Source organism: Oratosquilla oratoria, chromosome 13 (genome assembly GCF_046742065.1).
Source record: "Oratosquilla oratoria isolate Oo_2021 chromosome 13, ASM4674206v1, whole genome shotgun sequence".
In the NCBI taxonomy this organism is placed as follows: Eukaryota; Metazoa; Arthropoda; class Malacostraca; order Stomatopoda; family Squillidae; genus Oratosquilla; species Oratosquilla oratoria.
The window spans coordinates 36,851,203-36,878,213 of record NC_134789.1 but is presented as its reverse complement, the minus strand read 5'-3'; the positions used below and the strand labels follow the sequence as shown (position 1 = coordinate 36,878,213).

At 40.0% G+C, this 27,011-nt stretch overlaps 1 protein-coding gene across 4 annotated transcripts; it reads right to left on the bottom strand.

The window, feature by feature from the left end:
• Positions 1-1,524: 1,524 nt before the first annotated feature.
• On the bottom strand, positions 1,525-26,731 carry Miro (mitochondrial Rho GTPase). Of its 4 annotated transcripts, none has more exons than XM_076197043.1 (16): positions 26,616-26,731; positions 26,363-26,517; positions 23,673-23,862; positions 22,995-23,203; positions 21,287-21,337; positions 20,412-20,513; positions 19,203-19,244; positions 18,959-19,048; positions 17,275-17,471; positions 11,651-11,843; positions 11,328-11,463; positions 9,430-9,560; positions 8,047-8,259; positions 6,348-6,544; positions 5,735-5,794; positions 1,525-2,359 (listed from the first exon to the last, which is right to left on the bottom strand). In XM_076197043.1, the coding sequence occupies exons 3-16, from the start codon at positions 23,857-23,859 to the stop codon at positions 2,236-2,238; spliced, it is 1,932 nt and encodes a 643-aa protein (XP_076053158.1). In that variant the 5' UTR covers positions 23,860-23,862; positions 26,363-26,517; positions 26,616-26,731; the 3' UTR covers positions 1,525-2,235. The 4 variants fall into 4 exon arrangements, with proteins under 4 accessions (XP_076053158.1, XP_076053161.1, XP_076053162.1 ...); XM_076197046.1 differs by lacking the exon at positions 5,735-5,794 and adding an exon at positions 6,110-6,148 and having other exon boundaries at positions 26,616-26,730; XM_076197047.1 differs by lacking the exon at positions 5,735-5,794 and having other exon boundaries at positions 26,616-26,729.
• Between the last annotated feature and the right edge of the window lie 280 nt (positions 26,732-27,011).

Sequence of the window (27,011 nt, the reverse complement as noted above, 5' to 3'; positions counted from 1 at the left end):
CTACTCTTTGTTGCCAGCTTTTGATTAATTACAGGTTTATATGATGAATCCAGTTAGTATCCACCAGGGTTATATTGCTCAGGTTCCAAGCGTGCACTTTTCCTTTTCTTGGCGCGATGCATCTTTGGCGACAGACGATCTTTATCTGGCAGCACTGGTTGTTGTCCCTCTTGATGATGGCATATATGCAAGTTCATAACCAAAGATGTGGTTCAGTACTGCAACTTGAGCACAAAATATTGTGCAAAATACGTAGCTTCTTTTGTTAGCAAATATATGTAACAACAAAAAACATGATATGTAGCATGAGGGGTCGACATGGATGGATGGGGTAAAAGGGGCATTGGGAAAGAGGGCAATGTCTGTTGAAGAAGGACGAGAGAGGACAGAAGATGGGGTGAATGGAGAATATTTGTGTATGGATGATGCTATGATGCATGATAGGGAGTGGGCAGGGGATGGGGGTGACGGAGTATGTATGAGAAATAAAATGACGCAGCCCGAAGGGATTTCTCCCCATCTCCTTTTCTGCATGAGAGGATGGAGAGGGGGGGCGATTTAATGAAGTGGCCTTGCTGTGGATGTGCTGTGTCTTGCAACACTGCTCTAACCCAGGGCAGTGGACAAGATGCAGGGATGACCCATCATCCAGGAGGTGGCAAGATAAGAGGGTAGAGGGGGGTGGAGTATGTAGGGGATGGAATGGGAGGGAGTGGTTTCTATGCCTTTGTTTTTTGGCTACCTCACTTGTAAAGGGGAAAAAGCCTTTGGTATATGTAATAGATATACCAAAGGCTTTTTTCCCTTATAAGGGAAGTAGCCAAAATACAAATGCATAAAAACCATTCCCACCCATTCCATTCCTAACATACTCCACTCCCCTCCACCCTCTTATCTTGGCACCTCCTGGATGACGGGTCATCCCTGGATCTTGCCCACTGCCCTGGGTCAGAAGCAGTGTTGCAAGACGCAGCACATCCACAGCAAGGCCGCTTCATTAAATTAGCGACTCCCCCTGTCCATCCCCTCATGCAGAAATGGAGAAGTCCCTTTGGGCTGCGTCAATGCATTTCTTACACATACCCCCCCCACCCCCTACCCACTCCATCTCATGCATCACAATAGTCACACTGTAATAATAATTGTAACAATAATGGTTAACTTGTTTCACTGTTTGGAAACCTGGAGTCCCATAGCAGATGGCAATGGTCCCTTGCTGTGGGGCATCTTTGTGTCACTAGCTTAGAATAGTAGGAGAGTAATGGGCACTTTTCAGCTTTTCAGTGAAAATGTGGAGGAAACAGTTATCCCGGGACCAAGTGTCAACTTCTTGGGGCTGCACCTACAAATGGAAGTGCAGGTTTTAACGAGTTTTGAACACGGGACAATTCTCTCTGATGTCTCTTGCAAGTCTGCCACTCGCCCTGTTGTTGGTCCCTCGTACTGCAATAGTTTCACTGTAATGTCAGTGGGTATTCCTTAGCATATGGAAATTAGTCATTTCTGCAAAATAATATTTCCAGGTACATTACAAATTTTATTTCTCACCAAAATAGCTCCACAAGTTATTTTGTTAGAAAAGCCATCTTGGAATAATGTCAGACAGCATCAACCAAGCTTCAGCTTATGTTGTGAACTAGGTGTTTCCCCACAAGGCAAAATACTCCTGATATTCTTAAAATGACCAACATACAAGGATAAACTTTAATGAGAAAAAGAGGGTGTAGGATGACACCGATGTCACAAGTTTTAGCACCTACTATTCTCAAGTGTTGGATGCATTCACAAATGTTCTTTGAAAATGGATATAATACATGTTCTTTCCTTTTTTTATTTGGGTACAACTGACAATATGTAGATCATGCCATGCTCATACAAATGATACAAACTATGGCATCTTGTCCTTCCTCAGCTTGAATACAAACCATTGAGCTACCCTCTGTACATAATGGTTTAGGTAAGTATTATACAGACCACCTGAATTATAGTTCACGAATCAAACTGAGAAATTAAATGCCATAAAGATGTGACACTCAAAATAAATGATTGTAAAGGCAGTGAAGACTGTACAAGAGAATGAAAAACCTATAAGGTGACTAGTACTAAAAACATAGGCTGATCACTACCAATATGGCGAAGTACCCAATTTCATCCCATCCTTACATCCATGACATTTCATGTTCAACAGCTGGTCAGGACTGGCTGTGAGTTTGTCAGTGCCCTCGGGGAGCTGCACTATCTCTCTGCACGTAGTGTCCGGGCAATTAGGAGAGCAAAGGCAGCCACAGCAGCAACTCCAAGTCCCACTTTAAGCCACAAACTATGGTCGCCCACGACAATACTCAGCTGCTTCAGATGTCTGCCAATAAACCATGCAAAGTGTGTTATTGGGGCAAATATACAGGAATACTGTAGGCTTATGAAAGAGAAATCATGCTGTAAACAACAGGATTAAATTGCTGCATCCTCATGTAATAGCCAATCTTCTTTTTAAGTTATCCATCTATGAATAAATCACCTAATGGCTCAACTAGAGCCATTAAAGAAATAAACAAGTCCACACCAAACCAAACAAATTTTTGACTTGGCTACCTCCCTTATAAGGGGGAAGAATTCCTTGGTATATATATATATATATAGATTGACACTAAAAGTTCTCGTGAAACAGTGGGAAGCATTTCTGCCTTGACCACATGAAGCCTGGGTTCAATTTTGAGGAAATCCTAAGTACATACATATAAAAAGGGCTTCTTCCCCCTAACAAAGGAGGTAGCCAAAGTCAAAAGGCGTAATTTCACTCCCACCCATTCCACCCTCATTCACCCTCCTGGTTCCTCCTGGATGGTGGGTCATTCCTGCATCTTGCCCATTGCCCTGAGTCAGAAGCAGTGCAACAAGACACAGCACATCCACAGCAAGGCTGCTTCATTTAATTGGTGACTTTTTTTTTTTTTTTTTTTTATTCTGATTTCAACTATAAAATTCACGCCCCCCCCAAAAAAAATATCGGCTTTAAAAAAGGTAAAAGAATTTGACTATTACATGAGGATATACAGCATTTGCAATTTTAAATCTGCCTAGAAAATGACAAAATTTTGGAATAATCAAAAAGTTAGGAGCCCGATCTAAGATGCACTTTAATCTCTGTCCTGAAAGAGAAATTTTTATGTGTGCATGCTTGCGTAATTGTAGTATACAGTACAGTATGTGTGTGCGTAAGTGTATGTGTATACTTAATTGTAAATTTAATGCATTAAAGGAGCAATACTTTTGTGGTATCTCTTCATCTCCAATCTGTTATACCTAGCTTCATACTCCTACAGTTCCAACTTGAGCTGTATCCTTATTTTCCAATTATCATACTTAGATTTGAATTCAGGCAGTTCCAGCCTGGGTTACATCACTTAAACTATTCAAAGTATTAACGCATCTTCAAGGAAAATTTAATTTCTTCATATCCTTCAGACACTTCAGTCTCTCAATTTGTTCTAATGACCTCTTAAAACCCACCCATCTCAAAACAAAAGATCTCTTCTATTAATACAGTACAGTAATACCTCATTATACATCAGAGTTGTGTTCCCAGCGGACTGGTCACAATGCGAAAATTCGTATATCGAGGTTAAGGGATTTACATGTAAATAATAGGGGGGTTCTCGGTCATATAGTGAGGCATTCCTGTATAGTCTATCACCTTTAGCAACCTGAGTACTGTTATCAAATCACTTCTTTCTCCTTGACCCTTCATTGTTGGCAAATCAGTGTTTTTAGTGTCTCCTCGTACGTCTTGCTTGCCAGATTGGGTACCAGTTTGGCTGCTGCATTTTGTATTCTCTTAATCTTGCACATATACTTCACTCTGTGTGGGGACCATACCACAGATGCATATTCTAGTCTTGAATGGATTAGGATTTTTAATTTTTTTTTTTTTTTTTTTATCATCTCTCCATCCATATAGCACTTTGATATTCTGCAGTAGTTCAAACGTCTCTTCCAATTTTGCTAATACGTCTATCAAGTGACAGGTCATCTTTTATCAACACTCAAATCGTTCTTCTCCTCTTGCTTTTGTAATGGATTCACTTCCCAATGAACAGTTCAAAAATGTTTTTTTAGATCTGTTGCCCATTTCCAATATTTCACGATTTTTGCATCATCTACAAAAATGTTAGCATAACTTGTGCCTTCCAATGTCATTAGCATAGACATGAAATATTATTATTGTGGAACTCTACTGGTCCCTGTTCTCCATCCTGAACACAAGTACTTTCATTTCAATTTTCTTTTCATCCGTTTGAATACCTCTTAGTCCCCTAATATGCTCTAGTTTCCTCACGTGATGACCGAGACACTTTATCAAATGCCTTCTCTAGACTGGGGTGTTCACAGTCTACCCAACCCTCCCTCTCTTCCAGCGAATCAATCACTCTCAAGTGAAAGCTTTCAAGGTTTGATACACATGACCTTTCAAATCTAATGCCAAAATGATTGGCGGTCAAAATTAATGTAAATATGTGTGTAGGTTGTGTGTGTGTGTGTGTGTGTGTATGAACACTCGTGTAGTGCATATGAACCTGCTACACTATGGTGTTCAGTGATGAATATGTTTTATACTTTGGAATAGATGAGTTAGCAAATCAAAATACAGTGACACAAAGGTTTGAATTAATACTTAGGAGAAATACTTGAACAACTGAGTTGCCTAATATTACAAACAATTACAGCATGCTGTGCTGTAGCACATTCCTATGTCCATGATTATATTTTCAATATATCTAGTTGATGCTTACTTGGAGCTATGACTTCAAAACTTATCACTTAATTGCATTCCTTTAAAAACTAATCTAATATTCACATCAAATACTATTTCCTCTAAGTCTAAATTTCTAACACTAGAATTGCAGACTCAAGGGTGTATTTCCTACATATACTGGTATCTATTAGCCTGTGTTCATATAAAAATATATATACATGTATGTGCAAGTGTATATTTCTAAACTACCTTTTTTATATACATTACAGTAATGATGTTTAAAGCATTCTTTGGGTGAATGTGAAATTGCAGGTTATTGCTTATGTCGTTTAATAGCTAATGAAGACCTTCTGAAATGTAGCTTTTAACTTCACTGGCTCAGTCAGTGGGTAACACTACTTCTCCAAATCTGCATCTCTACTCACAAATTTTACTATACCATGAATAAGCCAATTTAAAAACTACACTCGATGGCCTGAAAAAGCACTGCAGATTTATTATGTAAAACACACACACTGTATTAATGCAAAATCTACCCCAACGTTATGCACAAAATCAACAGTTTATAATTTGGTAAAGCAAAATGATGCTCCGCTGGATTTCACTTTTATGCTCATAGGCATACAGGGTAGGGGGTGCTCTCCCTGATAGACAAGGCAGTTAGTGTTGGTTAAGTTCTTCATATTCCCTTGGATACTCCAATAATCAGATTTGATGTTGTTCAGAAGTAATAATGAACAATTCTATTTAATTTCATCAAATTATGATGCTTTTTATGTGGCATCCTAATACTTTCCAGTCTTAATTTCTTTCATCCCGTACGCCTATGCCTATAATGATGCAAGCAAACTCGAAAACTTCTCTGTTGAGTTAAACACAAAATAGCTCGTTACATCTCAGCTTCCCAGCAAACTTTGGCTATTAGTTCAAAATCAAATTTTGGGTTTACACACAATGTAACGCTGCACAACCCTTCCCCACCTGGCCACCCTGTTTGTTTCGGGCCGAAGCAGCAACAAGTGCACCAGCCGCCTCAGGTTCCTGCAAGCAGTACTAAACATTTGACAAGAATCTCAAGCCCAGCATGTGCAAAGTGACCTGAATGGATGCAAAATTGATAACAAGCTTTTTATCTACTGTACAATGCTGGAAGGAGGAGGAAAAAATAAATACAGTCCTGCAGACAAGCAGGTAAAGTAAAACATGGAGAAAAAAAAAAGATAGAACACGCTAAATTTTAGGTCGTGCAGCAAAGATACACGTCTTCAAATCTTGCATGCATAGAACCTGATACCATAAGAACCATCCATAAGAGCACTGTGCTAAGAAACCATGACCCCTATACATTTTACACACCTGTGGCGGTAAAAGAGCATCCAGGCAGCTTGAAATCGACTAAAAAAGGAAACTTGGTTATTAAATAGTCATGTTGATTATTGTGCTGAACTTGAATAATAAAGAAAGCAAGTTGCCTTAAACATGAAAAGATGTTATACAGAAATATTGCAATGTTATGAGGGCAAGACTTTCAAAATATGAACTAAAAAAGTTTTATTGTATGGACCACCTCAATTTCCTCTTTAAATATACTTACGGGTATGCTGCCATTGTAGCTAACTTGGTGTAAATATCCCTTTTGGGTTGCGAGGCTGATGAGAAAGGATGTGGGGGTGGAAGTTTGTACTTATGGCAAAAGGCAGTTGGTTGTATTATGTAATCTTGACGAACTGTAGCCATGTCATTCTTGTTGTTGACAAATAATATGGGGATGCGAGATTCACTAAAGTATTTCTGAAGCAGAGAAACATAAGTCTTTAGTCTTAATTTTGATACATTGGAACTCTAACTAATGCAGTTTCAATCATGAAAAATATCATCACTTTGCATGATATATACCACTCTCATGGGAGTGGTGGAAAAGTCAAACCAGACACACATCCCAAAACACATATCTGCTTCCCCCCCATCTTGGCTTCTTGTGGATGACGGGTCACCCTCACCTCCTACCACACTGCTCAAGTCAGAGGCAATGCAGCATGGCACAGCATCTCCACAGCAAGGCCCAGGAGCTAAAGCTGGTTTACCCCAACTGCTTTATTACATGGTAACACCCCCACCTTTGAGAAATTGACAGTAGACAAGATGTCCATTTGCAGGGATGACCCATCAACCAGGGGTAGCCAAGATAATAAGGTGGATGGGAGTGGAGTATGTGGGGATGGAATGGGTGAGAGTGGTTTTTATGCCTTTGTTTTATGGCCATCTCCCTTGTAAGGGGGAAAAAGCCTTTGGTATATGTATATGTAACACCCCCACCTTCAAAAAATTTAGAGCAGACAAGAAGAAATCCATTTGGATGTGTTATTTCCACATCCACTTAAAACCACTTTCCATTCACACCTATCTTTTCCACCCACTCTTCCTTGCTCAACAGACATTCCTCTTGCATCCACTCCCCTCTTCATCCCATCTATCCACCTCATTCTTGATCTTCCCCAGAAGTCCCCATCATCCACTTCTGCTTTCCACACTTGCTAGTCTATCTTCAACCATTTTTTCCCACATGTCCAAACTATCTCAGCATTTTTAACCAATCCTATCTGCCAGTTCTCTTTCCACCCTCCAACCAACTACCATTTTCTTCTCTTTCAATTTCTTCTCACAAATTCTGCAACTGTTTCTGTTTATCCTGTCTTTGCTACATGTGCAGTGTCATCTGCACACAAAGACACTCATTTTTTCCTTCCCTCCACTTTCACCAACATCAAATCCTTACCAAGCACACCTCATGTATACGCCCCTCATCACTCCATACATACTGAACAACCATGGCGACATTACAAAACCCTGCCCAGTCTCGCCTTCACTTCAAATCACTCTCTACATTTGACCCTCACACAAACTCTTACTACTCTTGTTAAAACTAATTAAGAAAAAGAAAAGAAATAAAAAAATATATATATATATTTATTGATCTACACACCCTCTTCCTTTCATAAATTTTAGTTCATCCCCCAATTACTCCTGTACTAATACTTTCATATTTATCCCCTTTTTCCTTCTATTGGGGAACAATACATGTGCTCCTCCAGCCTACTGAAATACTTTCCTCCCTTAGACATTAAACAATCTCACCATCCATTCCACTAGATGAATATGGTGAGGGTGGGTGGGTGGGTGTATATTTTGACTCGACCACTCCCCTTATATGGGCAGGAAGGTTTTTTGGCATACATGTATAAATTTTCACATGCATGCACCAAAATATTCCCTTGAAGTATATTCATACTTACCATATATATTCTGGCCACATATTCAAAGGATTTAGGATTGGAAGTATCATAGACAAGGCAAGCAACATCACACTGGACCTCGTTGGGCATGAGGGCATCCGTGATGTTGTGGACGTCAATATCATGAAGTACAAGGTATTTTTCCTGGCCATAAACTTGCAATGTTGAAATGGTGTGGCGAGAGAGAGCATCACTTGGAATTGATTGCGCCTCCTAGACAAATGAAAAATGAACCATATTTAACATATGCCTGTCATCACTTACATTAAGTCTATATGGTACATTAGTAGCATTCCTTATTCCATCCTTTAGTCACATAATAAATTGCAGCAGTCAGATAATGTTGGGGAAGGAAGAGGACGGCACCAGAGCCAAAGGCTCCTCCTCTAGATATCACTAAATTTTATATTACAATAATAATGATAATTGCCTCAGGTTTCAGTGAATGAAAACCTTCAGCTCCACTGTGGCCAGAGATAGTCTTTGGGCACACATTTACATCTCTCTGGGTAGAAACATTGGACTGTCATCACTGACATGTGGGACTGTTTCTATGTCATTGGGTTATACTAGTAAGAGACCAGTTATCAACTGTTGGTTCTCTTAGTGTGAAAATATGGAGGAAATACGAAGTTGGGACAGAAATCTTGGGTCAGGTTCTGAGACTGAGTGTTAGCTACTTCCAACTGCACCTTCAGAAAGATGTGAGGGGGTTGATGTATTTTGAAGATGGTTAGATATGGTTTAACATCACAAACTCCCCCCTATTGGGAGGCTAGGATGGTGCCCCTTACAGAGGACTTTGTAGCATGGAATTGAATGAACCATGCCCTTGGTTCAACTTCACCAGTGGCAGGGTTCAAACCGCCATCCCTTTTGACCCACACCGCAAGTTATGACACCCTAACCCGCTCGGCCAGCGAGCTTCCTTGAAGATGGGCAGCACTTAAATTATTTTCTCTGATGTTTACCTTCTAGGGCCACCACACACTGCCTGTCACTGGTCCCAATTTTACTGTATATAACTAATACCTCGAGTTTTCCTGACTGGGTAACTAAAGCCTCAGTGGTGTCAGCGATAGTCCTTGGGCCCTCCCGTGGGTCTCTTTAGTAAGAAATATTGGACTATTGTCTCTTGTAGTAATGCAAATATACTTCTAAATCACTGGATTGTAGAAAGTGACAAGAGGCTGAAATATGATTTTCTCCAATGTCTGTCTCAGGATACAAGGAAGCTCCTATTACTTGTTCCACCATCACACATTACATAATTAAGCCATGCAGTTCACCAGTGATGACAACTTTAACATATTCACTATCAGAACATGAGACATTCTAATAAAGTGTTAACCAATAAATATAAAATAATAATAATAATCATACTTCTAGAGATTTGCCTAGAAGACCTTGACAAAACGTTGTTTTGCCGGCATCCCGTGGACCAATCACATGACACTGGTATACATTCCTCATTGTCTGTTTCTTCTGTAAGTCAATTCTCTTCTCTCTCGTCACTGCAAAGGTAGGAAAAAAAGGTCTTAGAAGTCACATGAGTACACATTCACTGCTTCATCATTCACCATGTTCAGTATGTGTAGTGGAACTATGGTCTTCTCCCACTTGCAAGGAGGAAGGTGGCCTAGTCAAAATTCGTCCCTACGCCGCAAGACCCAAAGGAGGAGATTACTCTTCTCACCTTTTATTATCTCTCCCTTCACTCCTTCCCTTCTTTCTGTCTTTTCTCTCAGTCTTGTCTTCTCATTCCCTTCTCTTTTTCCTCAAAAAAATTGACTTTAGGCCCATTGAATATATACATATATATATACACACACATATATATACCAAAGGCTTTTTTCCCCTAACAAGGGAGGTAGCCAAAAAACAAAGGCATAAAAACCATTCCCACCCATTCCATCCCTAATACACTCCACTCCCCTCCACCTTCCCTCTTATCTTGGCACCTCCTGGATGACGGGTCATCCCTGTATCTTGTCCACTGCACCTCAGCTGCTCTCCTCTTTTCTCACTCTATCCAAGCTTGTAACCCCTACCATACTTCTGACATTTCATCTCACATTCAAACTGTTCCTCTCTGCCTCTCTTAAATTCTATGGCTCTGCCCCATGCAGTGCCATTGGCACAATATCCCTCTTTGAATCAATTTCCAAATGCCTATTTCTTATTACACTTTTTAACCTCCCAAGGCATTTATTTGCTTCTCTCAATCTATAATTTATCTCCAATTCCACTCTTCCCTTTCCTGCCTCTATCCTTTAAGAATTCCTTCCAAATTCCTGACATTCTCTTCCCTTGTACATCTCATCACCTTACTTTTCCCCACATTTACCTTCAAGTTTCTCCTATTGCATAATTTCCCAAACTCCATAATTAATTTCTTCAATCCCCCTCTGACCATACTACAAGCACAGTGTCATCAGCAAGTACAAGAATCTAAGAGCAAATTAGATATGGTGAGATACAGAGAGGGGACACCATGAGCATAGCTTCCTTGCCCCGTAAAACACAACTAGGTAGGTAAACAACAACTGGCGTAGCTCCTCGCCAGTTGTTGTTTACCTACCTAGTTGTGTTTTACGGGGAAAGGAAGCTGTGCTCGTGGTGTCCCCTCTCTGTATCTCACCATATCTAATGCAAACAACACAACATACACTCTATAAAGGATTTGTGGGAAAACCCAGTTTCGGCTGTGGCCTTCCTTGGGGAGACGGGACTGCTCGGACAGACAGTCTAGGGAACGACAACAACAACAACAACAACAACAACAACAGCTGGCTCACCTCCCAATTTTCTCCATTTTCTTTAACCATCTCCAATCCTAACCAACACCATTACCCTCACATTTACCTCCTACACCACCCCATCCATGTGCATGCTGAACAGCCATGGCAACATGACATCACATGTGTAAATACAGTAAAGACATAATAGTTCTAATTGAGAATACGAAGACTGACCGAAGGCATTGAATTTAGCTTAATTTCAAAACCAAATTGACTCCAAACTTGATTGTAACTGGTCATAATCCCGATAGACAAATCGAGGGCTGACTCTCAGCATAACATGGACCAGTTTTGATATAATCTATTCCATTTGAGAACACTACAACATGGTTTACTAGTACAACATTAAAGGCTCAAGTCCGTAAAACATGTCTAGTTCAACAAAATGTCAACTATTAAATCTTAAATTCTGTTAATGGGTCAAATTCTAGACATTCAATATTATTCTGCTTCCTTTGTATGAAGAGTAACGGAACCCACCTGTGATAGCCGATAACTGTGATTCATCTGCGGTACCGCAGAACCCAAGGTACGCTAAATATTCCAGTGTCCTGTGCACATCTAATGAAGTCCACAGAGTCCACTGTGCAAGAAATCCTTGCAAGGTTATCCAACCCTGGAGAGAGTATATACAAGGTACTTAATAAAATTCCTTTCAAAAAGCTTCTCAAGGGTATTTGTGTCTTTTCCACTAAAAAGATACCCAATTACTGACTATGACTGGGAAGAGGAATATATCTGATACATTTTTTTTTCATGTCCACGTCCAACACAACAAAGGAACATAATAAAACAAACCACACCTTTTCATTAACATGCACTGAGTGGGACACATCTGGTCCCCAAGGCATAACTGGACAGGTGGAGAACAAGTCTACCAGTTCCTGAGGGCTAAGTGCTCCATCCTGGTCTTTGTCATATTTTTCGAAGAGGGAGGTGAGAAAGGAATACCCAGAGTGGTTTAGTTCTGTACTGCAGCCAGGCGGGACACGAATACTGCAAGGAACCAAACGGTCAAACATGGTGGAGAAAACTCCATGCAAATTTAGATGCAAACTTAAAACATTGTGAATGTGCAATTTGATAGTATAGGAAAACTCCCTAAATCCAAACTAAAGAAAGGTACTTTCGTGTAAAACTAACCATCCCCATTTCAAATAGATGCAATTTCAAGTTAGCAAAACCACAAACCAAGATACATATGAGTTAGTAACAAAAACCTTCTTTTCTAATATATTCACTTGTACATATAATGTTAAAAACATGTCAGCCCCCTGATAGGCCTACCATTAGTCCAGTCAAATTGCCTCTTTCCTGTATACCATAATTCGGTGAATACTATTTGCTTTTGCCAATACTGTATATATATAAATTGAGAATACGAGGAAAAAACTGAATAACTACAACAATGCTGTCATTTTTAACTCCACGTGTATTACTGAAAACCTGCTCCCCTCTTTTACATATATATATATACATATGTGTGTGTGTATTTACCTAATTGTAGCATACAGGAAAGGTGCAATGCTTGTTGGGTCCCATCTCTTATTTTTTCTATCATACATACATATACCAGAGGCTTTTTCCCCCTTACAAGGGAGGTAGCTAAGAAACAAAAGGCATAATATCCACTACCACCAATTCCACTCCCATCCATCCCCTCCCTCCCTCTTATCTTGGCTCCTCCTGGATGACGGATCATCCCTGCTTTTCGTCCACTTCCCTGGGTCAAAAGCAGTGTCATAAGACAACACATCCACAGCAAGGCCACTTCGTTAAATCAGTGGCTCCCCCCTCTCTGTCTCCTCATACACAAATGGGGAAGATGGGGTGAATTCACTTCAGGCTGGGCCAATTTATTTTTCACACATACTCCCTCCCCCCTCACCCCCTAACCACTCCCTTTCATGCATCACAGCATCATCCATACACAACCATTCTCCATTCATCCTTGTCTTCTGTCTTCTCCCATCCCTCCTCAACTGACATTCTCCTCTTTCCCAATGCCCCTTTTACCCCATCCATTTCATCCTTGGTCGCCCCCTCATGTTCACGCCTTCTACTTCTGCCTTCCACACCTCTTTTACTAATCTTTCTTCACTCATCCTTTCCATGTGTCCAAACCATCTCAATACTCATTCATCAACACTATCTCCCAACTCCCTTTCCACTCCCATTCTCCTCCTCACCTCCTCATTTCTCACTCTATCCAGCCTAAGTAACCTCTATCATACTTCTCAGGCACCTCATCTCAACCACATTTAAACTCCTCCTCCCTAAAGTTCCATGTTTCTGCCCCATACAGTGGCGTCAGCACAATCACTCCTTCATACAATCTCCTCTTAGCATCCATTCTCAATGTCTATTTCTCATTACACTTTTTAATCCCCCAAGGCATAAATAGCCTTAAATTCATGTACAGTTCCAACTTAATCTACATCCTTGATTTCCAATTCTCATATCTAGATCTGAACTCATGTCTTTCTTGAGCTTGGGTTATACCACCTTAGCTATTTCAAGTATTCATTCATCTATACTGAAAACTGTATTTCATCACATCCTTCAGACATGTGGTCTTCTTATTCTGCTCCCATGACCTCTTAAAGCCCTTCCCATCTTTAATCTGGAGATCTCTTCTGTCAATGCAATCTATCCTCTTTATTGACCTGAATACTGTAATCGTACCACCTCGTGTTTTTTTGTGTTAGTGTGTGTACCCACATAATAGAATCATAAGGGAAATGGTAAACTATAATTCATCATTTCCTTTGTGATTTTCAGCACTGCATCATGCATATGAATTGAAGTCCCTGTCTCGTTTCACATTGAATTAGGTGAAAGACGTGTTGCAAGGCCTCCTCTACATTAGAGCTCAAGATCTGAAACTGGCTCACAATCAACATTTCACCATGTGGGGACTCTTCTTATTCACTCGTCATGAAATTTATGAGCAGAGAAGACCATTCCTTCAGGCTGTCATCTCTTCATTCATTAACAATCTGTCTCTACTCATTACTATCTTTTGCAATTACTCTTCCCTGCTCAAATGACATACTACTTGCATCCAAAGTTCCCTTCAATCCCTCTCATTCTCAGTCTTCCTCATCAGCTCATTTCACCCACTGTTTTTGACATTGGTAGTCTTCCCTCACTCTTTATCAGAACAAAAACAACATTTCAATTAAATAAACCTTTCTAATCTGTTGCTTTCAGCAGAGAAAATTTTTCACACAAGTTATTCATTTACCTGCAATAGATTCCCAAACATGATTAAGACAAAATGTACCTTGTAAAAAGGAATCAGATCATTTGACTAACCCTAATATTTTTTTTTTTTTTTTTAAGTAAAATAAGTGTGGAAGGCAGAGGGGATAACCAAGGATGAGAAGGATGAGATGGATGGATGGGATGAAAGGGGCACTGAGAAAGAGGGGATGTTTACTGAGGAAGAGAGAAGACAGAAGATAGGGGTGAATGGAGAATGGTTGTGTATGGATGATGTCTGTGATGCACTGATGGGAGTGGGTGGGGGTCAGGGAGTACATGTGAATGATATTCTGATGTAGCCCAAAGGGATTTCTCCCCATTTTCTTCTTCTGGATGAGGGGATGGAGAGGGGGGGTTTGCCAATTAAATGAAGCAGCCTCGCTATGGATGTGCTGTGTCTTGCCTGTCTGGGGGTATTGGCTGCGTGCTATTGTGGGTTTAAAAGCTGCTCAGTAGCATGCAGCTGATACTTCAGGGTCTACATGGGGTGTCCCTATGGACCAGAGCCACACATCATTTTGTCTGTGGTAGAGGAAATCTCTATTCATAGAGAAATAATGATACTTTATTATACTGCGACTGTCCCTCCATTATGCTGTCCCCCCACTCTTGTTACTGTCCTGTACCACTTCTCTGAATATTCATTTTCTTATTTTGCTGAACCCTGTGGTGGGGGAAAAGAATACTGCCACCAAGTGTTCCCACTTGAGTTGTAAAAGGCAACAAAAACAGGATGGGGATAGGACTAGGCATCCTTCTCCCTGTAGCCCCAAAGGGGACATTCCTAAATAAAAAAGCACAGCAAAGGCTATCAGCATAATCACCCCTTTATATACTCTACTCTTAGCATCCATTCTCAAATGCCTATTTCTAATTATGATTTTAATCCTCCAAGAGTGGCTAGAAAGCAAAAAATATGTACATATATCAAATGGGCTGTACTGGAAACGAGTGAAGAAACTATACAAAAAAAAAAAGAGAGAGAGAGAGAGAGACAGTAGGGAAAGTGTCCTGATACTTTCCTTCTGGATGTCCAAATTGTAGGTCAGAGGGAAGATGTCACAAGGAAGAGAGGTCTACAGCCTCCTACTGGAAGGAAAAAAGGAGTGAGCACATCGGCTGACTCCTGCAGAAAGTCTCTGTGCAGAAAAGGTCTACCTGTATACCGAGAGCTTTTCCCCCTTAAAAGGGAGGGAGCAGAACCAGAGGCACATACCTCTCCCCACCCAGGGATGAAATAATTTCAGTATCTCCGCCCTGTGGGTTGTTACTCCAACTCCTGTGGGTGGGGAGTTAGGGGTGCGTGTGCATGTAAGATCACAGCATTACCCATAGATCAATCTGAACTCTCTTCTGGGAGGGAAATAGCTATCGATCATGAGTCCAACACATGATCCAAAGACCATGGTGAAAACCCATTTCACTCCCCTCCACCCCTCCCCATCTCAGCTCCTCATGGATGACGGGTCATCCCTCCATCTACCAATTGCATGGTCTCCGGGTAAAGGGCATACAACTACCTACCAAGTTTTGTACAACAGTGAATCATATAAAAGAGTAGCAAATGAGAGGCAACCTTACGGCAAAAAGATGCGACTGAATATGTATGAGGAGACTTGATCAGGCAGGTGGATTTTGATTCCACGTTACTTTGAATCACTAAACGAGGCAAATCACTCCAAAATACATCTCTCATACAAGAACAGATATGACTAATGTAAGGTCAGCAGCCAAGAACACGTCAAGAAATTTTGAAGGTTATTTTGACCAATAAATTCCAGTGATAGGGTTGTTCAACAAATACTGGGACGATCTAGGCATATGGAAAGAATGAGTGAAGAAAGGGTAGCAAAAAGAGTGTGGAGGGCAGAGGTTGATAGAGTGAACTTCAGGAATGATTGAGATTAAGATGGATGCATAGGATAAATGGGTATAAGAGGAATGTCTATTGAGCAGGGAAGGGAGAGGGCAAGAGACAGGTTCGAGTGGAGAATAGTTGTGAATGGTTGATAAATTGATGAGGCTTGAAAGGATTTCTCCTTGTCTTCTCTAATTACTTAGAGAGAGAGAGAGAGAGAGAGAGAGAGAGAGAGAGAGAGAGAGAGAGAGAGAGAGAGAGAGAGAGAGAGAGAGAGAGAGAGAGAGACAGAGAGAGAGAGACAGAGAGAGAGAGGAGAGAGACAGACAGAAGGAGAGAGAGAGAGAGAGAGAGAGAGAGAGAGAGAGAGAGAGAGAGAGAGAGAGAGAGAGAGAGAGAGAGAGAGAGAGAGAGAGAGAGAGAGAGAGAGAGAGAGAGAGAGAAATAAGCCAGCTTCAGATGTCAGACCCTGCTGTGGAGGTGCTGTGTCTTGCTGCATTGCTTCTGACCTGGGCAGTGGGCAGGAGACCAGGATGACCCTTCATACATGAGGAGCTAAACTGAGAGGAGAACGAGGGTGGTGGATGGGAGTGGAATGGGTGGGAGTGGAATGTGCCTTGAGTGGCTACCTCCTTTATAATGGAGAAGAGGTCCTAAATATATAGATAGTGTCATAAACAATACAGCTTTTTGCTTTTACATTGTCTAGGCATACACCATGACATGCTGTTCTATGCACCATCACTACCCACACTCAGCTATTGCACTTTGGAACCATTTGTGAAAATTCACGAACATTCACGAACTTAAGGTTACCATGAGGATGGCCGTGCTGTATGTACGGAAATTCTACTCATACTAGAGGTCACTCTGGATACTACTCAAGATATGAGAGAGATCCCTGTATATACATTAACACTGCACTTAAGCAATTTCACTATTCCAGGGGACATGATCAAGACAGATTATCAAACCCAATCGTAAAAAAACAGGATGAACTTCCAAAGTAAAAGATAAATGACACAAAAACAAGGATAAAAATTGACAGCTGGGATTTCTGAATTGAAATAATAAGAGGTATTTCTGAAACCTGTAAAAATTCCTCAGCAACAGAAGCACATACAAGGAACACGTGATGGAAGTATAAAAGACCACCAAAACTTATAATTTAGTCATTAGACATAAACAATACAGCAAGAAGTTTGGGGATATGAAAGTATAACTTCTGGTAGAACATTTATGTTAAAAAAAACTAAGAAAGTGTTTTGAAAGAGAAAAAGTTATAAACAAGAAGCAACTCACTGTGGGAAGAGGTAGTCCTTTCTTAACTGCAAGTTGTCATTATACCCAAAACGCCGTACAACCGTCCATGTCGTCTCATGCCGCCCCCTCTGGATAAATAGGCGGTGCAAAAACAAGAACCCTCGCAAAGTTAAGGAATCTGAATGGACTCCGTCTGAGATATTTCTTCGTACAACCGTCTTCAATTCCTCCAGGGCCTGCAGAAACCAGAAAGTTTGAGGTTAAGTATGATACCACCATGGTAACATACATATACCAAAGGCCCCTTACACGGGGGGTAGCTAAAAAGAAAAAGGCAAGGTAACAATGTAATAAAATCTATCTATACACCAGTGGTTTTTTCCCCCTTATAAGGGAGGTAGCCAAGTCAAAAGGCAAGCACCCACTCCCATCCCACACCCTTTCCCCTTTCTCATCTTAGCTCCTCATGGATGACAGGTCATCCTTGTATCCCACCCACTGCCCTGGGTCAGAAGCAATGCAGTAAGATACAGCACATCCACAGCAAGGCCACTTCACTTAATTAGTGACTCCCCTTCTCCATCCCCTTATGAAAAAACATACATACATATACCAAGGCTTTTTCCCCCTTACAAGGGAGGTAGCCAAAAAGAAAAAGGCATAAAATCATTCCCACCCATTCCATCCCCTCCACCCTCTCTCCTATCATAGCACCTCCTGGATGACGGGTCATCCCTGCACCTTGTCCACTGCCCTGGGTCAGAGGCAGTGTCGCTGGGGCTGCATTAATATATCATTCGTACATTACCACTCTCTATCCCCTCATTCCCTTCCCTGCATCACAGTATCACCTATACAGCCATTCTCCACTCACCACTGAAATCACCCTTAGTATAATCAGACATGAGTAAAAGCAGCAACAACTGCAACAGCACTGTAGGAGAGAGGTCAAACGCAGAGCATGGGATCCAATATATTTGATGTTTAGCCCAACATGGCTTCTTCAGAAGAAGCCTTGCTGGGTGAAACGTTAATATACTGGATCCCGTACTCTGCGTTTGGCCTCTCTCATAATCAGACACACCTTAAACACCTAGTAAAGCTGAAAAGAAGAACTGTGTGGATTATGAGTCATAATTCAAATCCCAATTTCTTTTTAAAACATCATATCCTTTGTTTTGGGTACCCTACTTTTAAGGGATAAAAGGCTTTTCATCATGAATGTATGCATCACACACTCATTAAGACTACCCTATATGTAAGTTTTCTCTACCTGTAAACATGATATAACTCGGTTCCCATCCATAGATAAAGCCACAGAAAGGATCATAAACACCACAATAAAAACAAGTAAGAAACATATCACCAGAAGTTGCAGGGAAAGGTTCCAAAAGGCTCTCCCTTTTATAAAAGGGGTGGCAGCAGAAAAGGATACAATCCCAATTCCACATAAAAGACTACCTCAAGAATAACAACAATACATACACACATATACCAAGGGCTTTTTCTCCCTTACAAGAGAGGTAGCCAAAGTCATGGGCATAAATCCACTCCCACCCATTTCATCCCCACATACTCCACTCCCATTCACCACCTCTCCCTCCTTCATTCCTTGGCTCCTCCTGGATGACGGGTCATCCCTGTATCTCGCCCATTGCCCTGCATGAAAAAGTTACTCTACTGAGAGAACTGTAAAGCTGAAAGAGGTTCTTTTGATCCTTACTTGTGGGTTGAGGGGAGCATTGAAACATCGCCTCTGGAATGCATTTAATTCCTGATCATTTAGAAGTCCATCATTGTCTGTGTCGCAAATCTGTAAATTGTACCAATGTTCTCATTAGTGCACCTCACAAAATTCTTTTGCACCTGCTTTTTATTAGATATGATATCTTCAATTCTAAAACAGTTACATCAATTTAAGAATTATAGATTTCAGTTTCATTGTACACATTTAGAAACAATCTTACCTTGAATATTCTTATTAGAGCCTTCTTACATTTTTCAGTGAGCTGAAAAAAAAGATAAAAGAATCAAATATCCTTATTATATTATCTTTCATTCTGGCTACTCTTTCTTCCAAGGAAAACTCTGAATATAACATACACTAGAGTAAAACATTTTGTCATAATTAGTTTAGTTGGAGTTTTGGACTAGCAAATATTCAAACAAAAATAATTTAAAATTATAAAATAACAAAGAAACGGTCCAAATTTTTTGGATTAGTTATAATTGTAACAACACACACCACTAAAGATTTTGAGTTGTAACATTCTGACTTGTGATGGTTAAACGTAAAGCTGCCTCCCTTGCTAACAGCCACAGTCAATCTTTCACAAGTCACCATGCTGTTCACACCAAGACTATGCCCGCTCTTGCTCTTTTGACTTTCATGTGCTCTTTTTCAGTGTTTAACCACTTCACTCCGGGCCAAAATCTCGCGGGCAGCATTAGCTGCCAGACGTACGATGTTGCGTCATAATACTCGCATTACAAAAATTAAGTCACCGCTGTATCGATCGCTCTCTCTTTCACCTGTGAATTTTGATAACCATAGAAAATATGATGAGGCCAGTTTACAGAGTATGGGGGTCACGCAGGTACAACTACAATAAATATAATCAAGACGCCGATATGGCAGCCTCTCGTACCCACTTGCTCCTCATGACGCCTACGTAGGCATCACCGTATGGAAGGGGTTAAAACGTGTTTATCAACTTCTCAATGTCTGTTCCCGCACTCAAGGCTTTGAAGATTAGGAAGGGAATGAAGGTGAAGACCGAGTGATCAAGATAAGATACAAATCCTAGCCAGGGTGGATGATGGAGCCTCTATGCAGGTAGTATGTACAGTTTGACATCAAACCTCACAAGAGGAACAAAACCTCCACATTGAGCAATGCCTGAAACAAAGTTGTTCCAGGGTCCAGAGGTGGAGGTAGACTTTGAAAGGTTTGGCCCTGACGACTTGTGTCAATTGCTCAAAAAACTGTGAAATTGATGTTACTGTATCCCGCCCACTGCCCTGGGTCATGGAGCAAGACACAGTACATCCAAAGCAAGGCTTGTAGAAATACACATCCATAGCAAATACATGGCTTATATAAACACTGCAAGAGACTTTCTCCATTTATAAAAGTAAAATATACTTGAGAGGGACAAAGAAATTGTGTAACTCACATCTCGCTGTTCCAGGATATATAAAGGTGCAGTTGGATGAAGGACGGCTTTCTGTGCATAGTAGAACATCTCAGATATATTCTTAAGTGTCCTTGCTGAGCACTAGAAAGGTAATAAAAGAAAAATAAATAAATAAATAAATATATATATATGAAATAAAGATATAATAAATAAATATATATATAAAATAAAAACATAATGAATAAATAAATAGATAAATAGATAAAAAAAAAAATTGAACTGTTAATCCACCTCTTCTACATGTCGCACAACTGCAACACAGTTAAGGTACTGCATTTAAAGACATTTTTATAAAAATATACCAAAGGCCCCTTCTCCCTTATGAAATAGGTGTCCAAGTCAAAATAACAAATAAAATTAAATATCCAATAAATCATGGCACAGGGAAATTGTTCTCGTTCCTACAACATACCTACTGAGAACTACCAAGATTTACTTCTTACAATAAAATTCCTTTCTACATTAACCCCTTCCATACGGTGCCGCACACATAGGCGTCATGGACTTAGATCTCGGTAGCAGCAGCCAATGCCAGCCGTACGACGTGTCGTAATAATACTCGCATCATAAAATATAGTCACCGCTTATATCGATCGTTCTCTCTTCACCCGTGAATTTTGATAACCATAGAAAATGCGATTACAAAAGAATTAGAAAGAATGTCATTATGGAGGGGCGACTGCAATAAATATAATCAAGACGCCGATATGGCAGCCTCGCAAATACACTCGCTCCCCATGACGCCTACGTGTGCGGCACCGTATGGAAGGGGTTAATCTCTTTGTATATTTTCAAAGTAAATAGTACACTACACCTACAATTGTTCCTTTGGAAAAAGTGTCAGGGATAATTACCTCAACACACGTTTCCACCTCTGGATACTCCATCATAGTTTGAAGCACAATCTATGTGAAAAAGAAACAAAATGAGAATAAAAATTATGACCATTCTCTGTTATTTCATACATACATACACCAGATTCATAATATATATATTATATTTATATACATACACCAAAAGTCCCCCCCCCCTTACACGGGGGGTAGCCAAAAAGAAAAAGTCATAAAAACCATTCCCACCCATTCCATCCCTAATACACTCCACTCCCCTCCACCCTCCCTTTTATTTTGGCACCTCCTGGATGATGGGTCATCCCTGCATCTTGTCCACTGCCCTGGGTCAGAGGCAGTGTCGCAAGACACAGCACATCCACAGCAAGGCCGCTTCATTAACTCGGCGACCCCCCCTCTCTGTCCCCCCATGCATAAAAGGAGAAGACAGGGAGAAATTCTTTCGGACTGCATCAAATTTTGCTCACACATACTACCCCTCACCCCCCATCCCCCCGCCCACTCCACCTCATGCATCACAACATCATCCATATACAACCATTCTCCATTCACCCCTGTCTTCTGTCCTCTCCCGTCCTTCCTCAACTGACATTCCCCTCTTCCCCAAAGCCACCTTCACCCCATCCATCCACCTCATCCTAGGTCGTCCCCTCATGTTCACTCCCTCCACATCTGCCTTCCATACCTCTTTTACTAGTCTTTCTTCACTCATTCTTTCCATGTGTCCAAACCATCCTAATACTCTTTCATCAACCCTATCTCCCATGTACTCTGGTAAAAAGATTATTAACCTTTTCTAGTACCCTGTGCTCACTGGCCTAGCAGGTTGGAGGTTGGAACGTCGTTACTTGTGGCGAAGGTCGAGATGATGACAATTCGAACCCTACTTGGGATGAGTTGAACCAAGGGGAGGGTTCATTATATTCCATGCTACAAAGTCCACTGTAAGGGGCACTATCCTAGCCTCACGATAAGGGGGGGTTGTGACATTAAACCAAATCAGTACCCGACTGCAAAGTAAATATGGTCAATACTTTGGGAACTGTTCTAGGGGAACCTTGGGGACAAGAGCCACATACATGTTAAGTAAAATCTACTCCTAAAGGAATGCGAGAACATTCTTTTCAATTGCTGTTCCTCCTTTCTACTGCTCTACTGAAAACCTATTCTTTACCAATTCTAAGGTTCCACGTCTTCATTTTCCAATTCCCCTGAGGTGGGGAGGGGAGACAAGAATGCCACCACTATTTACTCCTGATGGGGGAGTTTGTGAGGTCAAATTAAATCAAATCATACATGTATATATATATATATATATATATATATATATATATATATATGTATGTATGTATGTATGTATGTATGTATGTATGTATGTATGTATGTATGTATGTATGTATGTATGTATGTATATATATATATATATATATATATACATATATATATATATATATATATATATATATATATATATATATATATATATATATGTTGATTCAGTTTAATGTTGCAAACTCCCCCTATCAGGAAGCTAGAGTGGTGTCCCTTACAGAGGACTTTGTAGCATAGAATCTAACAAATCATGCCTTTCGTCCAACTTGTTCGTGGCAGGGTTTGAACTGATGTTACCTCCATTGCAAATAGCAATGCTCTAAACTGCTCAGCCAGCAAGTATAAAAAACTAATTTTGACAAAATACTGTTGCACATACCTCCATTGTCGAATAATCAACCAGGTCTACTTTGTTGCCTACAAGGATAATGGGTGTCTGATGTTGCTGCCCAAGAGTGGACCGAACAAGTGGAAGCCAGTGTCCCGTAACAGTATCAAGTGTATCTTCATCTTCAACATTGTAAACGATACAGACCACATCTGCTCGGTTTATTTCCATCCGTAATTGATCCACAGTCTGTTCTCTTTCTGTATATTAAAAGGAAGTGGTATCTTAAAAAGTTATGTGAATGCAAATACAACATTTGCAAAGTACAGTGGCTGCAAAAGAAATGATGAAGATAAAATGTATCCTGAACATGTCATATGACTATTATATAAATATCAAATTTTAATTTTCATAGAACAAGCATACATGAGAATAACAAGGCTTGAGCATACTGATCATGCCCATCTGAAATGAAAGTCCAGGAGTCAATATCTAATTACACGTTTTGTAGTCTTTCATATTAAAAAAAAAAATCAATCCATGGCCCCTTTTCATAAAACATTAAATACACAAGACTTTTTCTCTTAATTCACCATAGCACAAGAAATGAAGGTTCAAAAAGTAAAGTCGAAGTTCAATTCTGTTTTAGCTGAAAGCCTTCATAATGTGTCATTCTTGCATTGAAATTTCATGGTCAATTATTTAATCACATCAATGCACATTACAAACCTGAATAGTCAACAATGTGTGTAGGAACCTTCTCTGGTGTAACATCAGGTGGGATTGTAATTTCTTCAGCTCTTGGGGGTACATCTTCGGGAAACTCTTCACTGACCAGAGAAAGAATGAGGGATGTCTTGCCCACACCTGAGTCACCCACCAGCAGGATGCGCACGGCCTTCCTGTTGCTGCACATTGTCTGGAAATAGCGATAAGGTGTTAGGCATTTGTGATATATCAATGCGAGTTTGTTTCTCTAAATGACTAGCATGTGGAGGAGGAGGAGAAGGAAGAGGAGGAGGATGAGGAAGAGGAGGAGGAGAAGGAAGAGGAGGAGGAGGAGGAGAAGGATGAGGAAGAGAAGGAAGAGGATAAGGATAAGGCAGCAGAGGAAGAGGAGGCAGAACAACTCCCGATTGTCAGTTCTTGTGTCATAATATGAGAAAAATAGTTAAAATTAACAGAATATTTTCTTGGGCCTAGTCCATGACAGTGGCTATTTGAGGTTTCATCTCCAAATGGAGGTGAGGGTTTTGGTGGGTTTAGAAGATAGCAGGGCCACCCATTACTGGTCCCTCTCAAAGTGAATAAAAAAAAAAGGCCCAATACATCATAAAACTATGTACTGCACAGTGAGACCATTGTTCTTCTACTGACACCATGTAACCCTGTAGTATTTGACAATGGTTGGGTTGTCAACAGCTAAATCAGCTTTCCCACTGGTACTCTGCCAGTAAGGAGGGTGTGTTGGATACCCAAAAAACATGAAAAACAAGAGAATCCAGAGTGCAGATGAATTCCCTAACAATCAATGGCTATCCAACCGCATAGTGGATAACTAATCCACATTTTCTGTGTATACATCCCAGTTTAAGTAATTCTCCAGTATTAAGGTCGTACTGGAGTATACCCCTGGGGCTAGCAATATCTCTTCAGTCTCTGATTCATCCAATTCATTTAAGTGACCTGACGACTCATTACAGATACATTGAAATCAACAATATTACCTACCCTATACCATTTGGCAACCACTGCCCTGCCTACCTACAATCAGGAGGAATACTGCTGCTAAAAGAAGAGAAAACGACAAACAAACCCATGACATCCCCTCCATAACCATCAGGTCATAAGGTAAGGTGCTTGAAATCTAGTAACTGCTTTGTCACAATTGAATAACTTGAGAACAACAACACCTCAAAGGAATGCCTCCAATTCTAAAACGTCAACATCAGTCCAGTACCTAGAAGTACCAGCAGCAAGGGAATCCAAAATGGCACATCACTGAATATAAGGCAATGGTGTTCACTAAATAGAAAATAATGCAAGGTCGGGCATATTCGCGCTAATGTGACGAGATGGGGATATAACAAACTCCCAACCATTTTCATTGCATGACTTAACCAGTTTAGATTGGCCTGTTTTATTTCTCTCCTAATGCCACTTATACCTCAGTCCATCCATAATTCCTACATTTCCTTGCTTTGTTATAGGTTGTAGCTGTATAAACTTTCCTCAAGTACCTCATTTTCAGTACCTCCACAATCTTATCTCTTACATTTATCACCCAGACCTCACTACCGTATGAAACAATTAATACAATCATTGCTTCATACATCCCTTTCATTACTACATTCTTTTATCTCTCCATAACATTCCCTGGTCACTTCCAGCCTTCTTCTCATCCTTCACTATTTGCCCAATCTCTTCCACTTTTTATAATATGTTCCCAAATATTTGCAACTTTCTACTTACTGCATTTTCTTCTCGTACAATTGTCTGTCAAGCTTGTGCCCTCCACTCTTGGATGTCATTATCAATTTAACTCTCCAATATATTAACTTTGTTTTCTTCTTTAGTGAATCTCATCAAATTCATTCACTAATTTCTTCGTCTCAGGTGGCAGGTGTATAATAATAATTTGTATATACTAGGCTATCATTCATTCTAGCCCATCATATTCTAGCTTCGGTTTCTCATTTATTTTTCTCATCCCACCGCTGCCTCAAAACATTCAGTTAACATCTCACTTTCCTTATTATAACATTCAGTAAAAAATAAATTAATTACATCACTATGCTGTGGAGCATAAAAAAAAAAAAAACATTTACTCTAAATATTAAGCACATTTCTTGTTGTCTACTACTACACTACATTAACATTATAATGATTATTCAATCTACTTCCACTGATAATTGAACTCCTGATCTCTGAAGGAATATAAACTTTTCTCAAGTCAAATATTAATTGTTGACGATAACCATGATACCATCAATCGAAATCGCTTAAAAAAAATGACAGGTGAGATACAATAATATCCCCAAAAGTGCGAATCATAACCAATGAAATATCACTTACCTTCTTTGAATATATGTATTTTCTTAACTTTTTTTTAAAATGTAAGTTTGAATTAGATTACAAATTCACAAACTCTACATCGTCGTAATGTCATCTTTAATGAACGCATATGACATTCTGTAAACTTACACTTGCAAAACTAGTTACATGGTAATCACAACTCCAATGATATTTTCTGTTATGACAAGTAAACATATACAAGCTTCTCATACAAGCTGGGAGAAGCCGCTGTCGTTCCGTGCCCGTCGGCCACTACTACAACACTTATTTCAACAATTTTGCACAACACGACACACTCTACTTCATAGAATACCCAACACTAATATCCGTTTTAATATACGTACCAATGCCTTATTCTTATTTCATGATCTGTAGGTATTATTTGTGTTGCCGAATTGTATAAACTTGCATCAGCTGATAGCAGAAAGTCGATATACCCACAAGCCAGTGAAATGTTTAAAATGAAAGACGACTTGCGTAAAAATGAGAACTTTGGACGCTGTAAAGTAAATATATATAAATAGTTACTGGATAATAAGTAAAAGTCATAACATAAAAATATGATAGCAATTGTAAATTATATTATATACTGCTAACAAGTATCGTCTTCCTTCCAGGTGTTTCTTCCCAATGATCTCTTATCAATGACCTCTTCTTCCTATAGTACTAGAGGTAGATAAAAGATAAAAACAAAAACAAATAAAAGTAAAGCCACTTCTAAATAGTAATTCTAGGACAGATTTAAATTAGATTCTAATTTAGTGAAAAGGAAAGAGAAATATTGACGATTTTTATATTTTGCACGTTTTAAATGGGCGTGGGGTGGTAGAAGTGGGTGGGTGATGGCTTGGCAAGCCACCTCCTAATTAAGGAGGAATGGGAATTTTGTATGACGTAAACGTTGGTAATCTAATATTCTACGAAAAATGCACATTGCTAAACAGGCACTTGCTTGCTACACTGTAATCGATGGTTACACGTGTTATTAGTGGA

What these genes read in the sequence shown, in the direction of transcription:
- Miro (XM_076197043.1), bottom strand. Translation starts at nt 23,859, where the DNA reads ATGTGCAGCAACAGGAAGGCCGTGCGCATCCTGCTGGTGGGTGACTCA. An exon ending in ATATCCTGGAACAGCGAGAT is followed by an intron (nt 19,245 to 20,411) that starts GTGAGTTACACA and finishes CTTTTTTTTCAG; the next exon opens with CTCACTGAAAAATGTAAGAA. An exon ending in GCTACAATGGCAGCATACCC is followed by an intron (nt 5,795 to 6,347) that starts GTAAGTATATTT and finishes TACTGCTTGCAG; the next exon opens with GAACCTGAGGCGGCTGGTGC.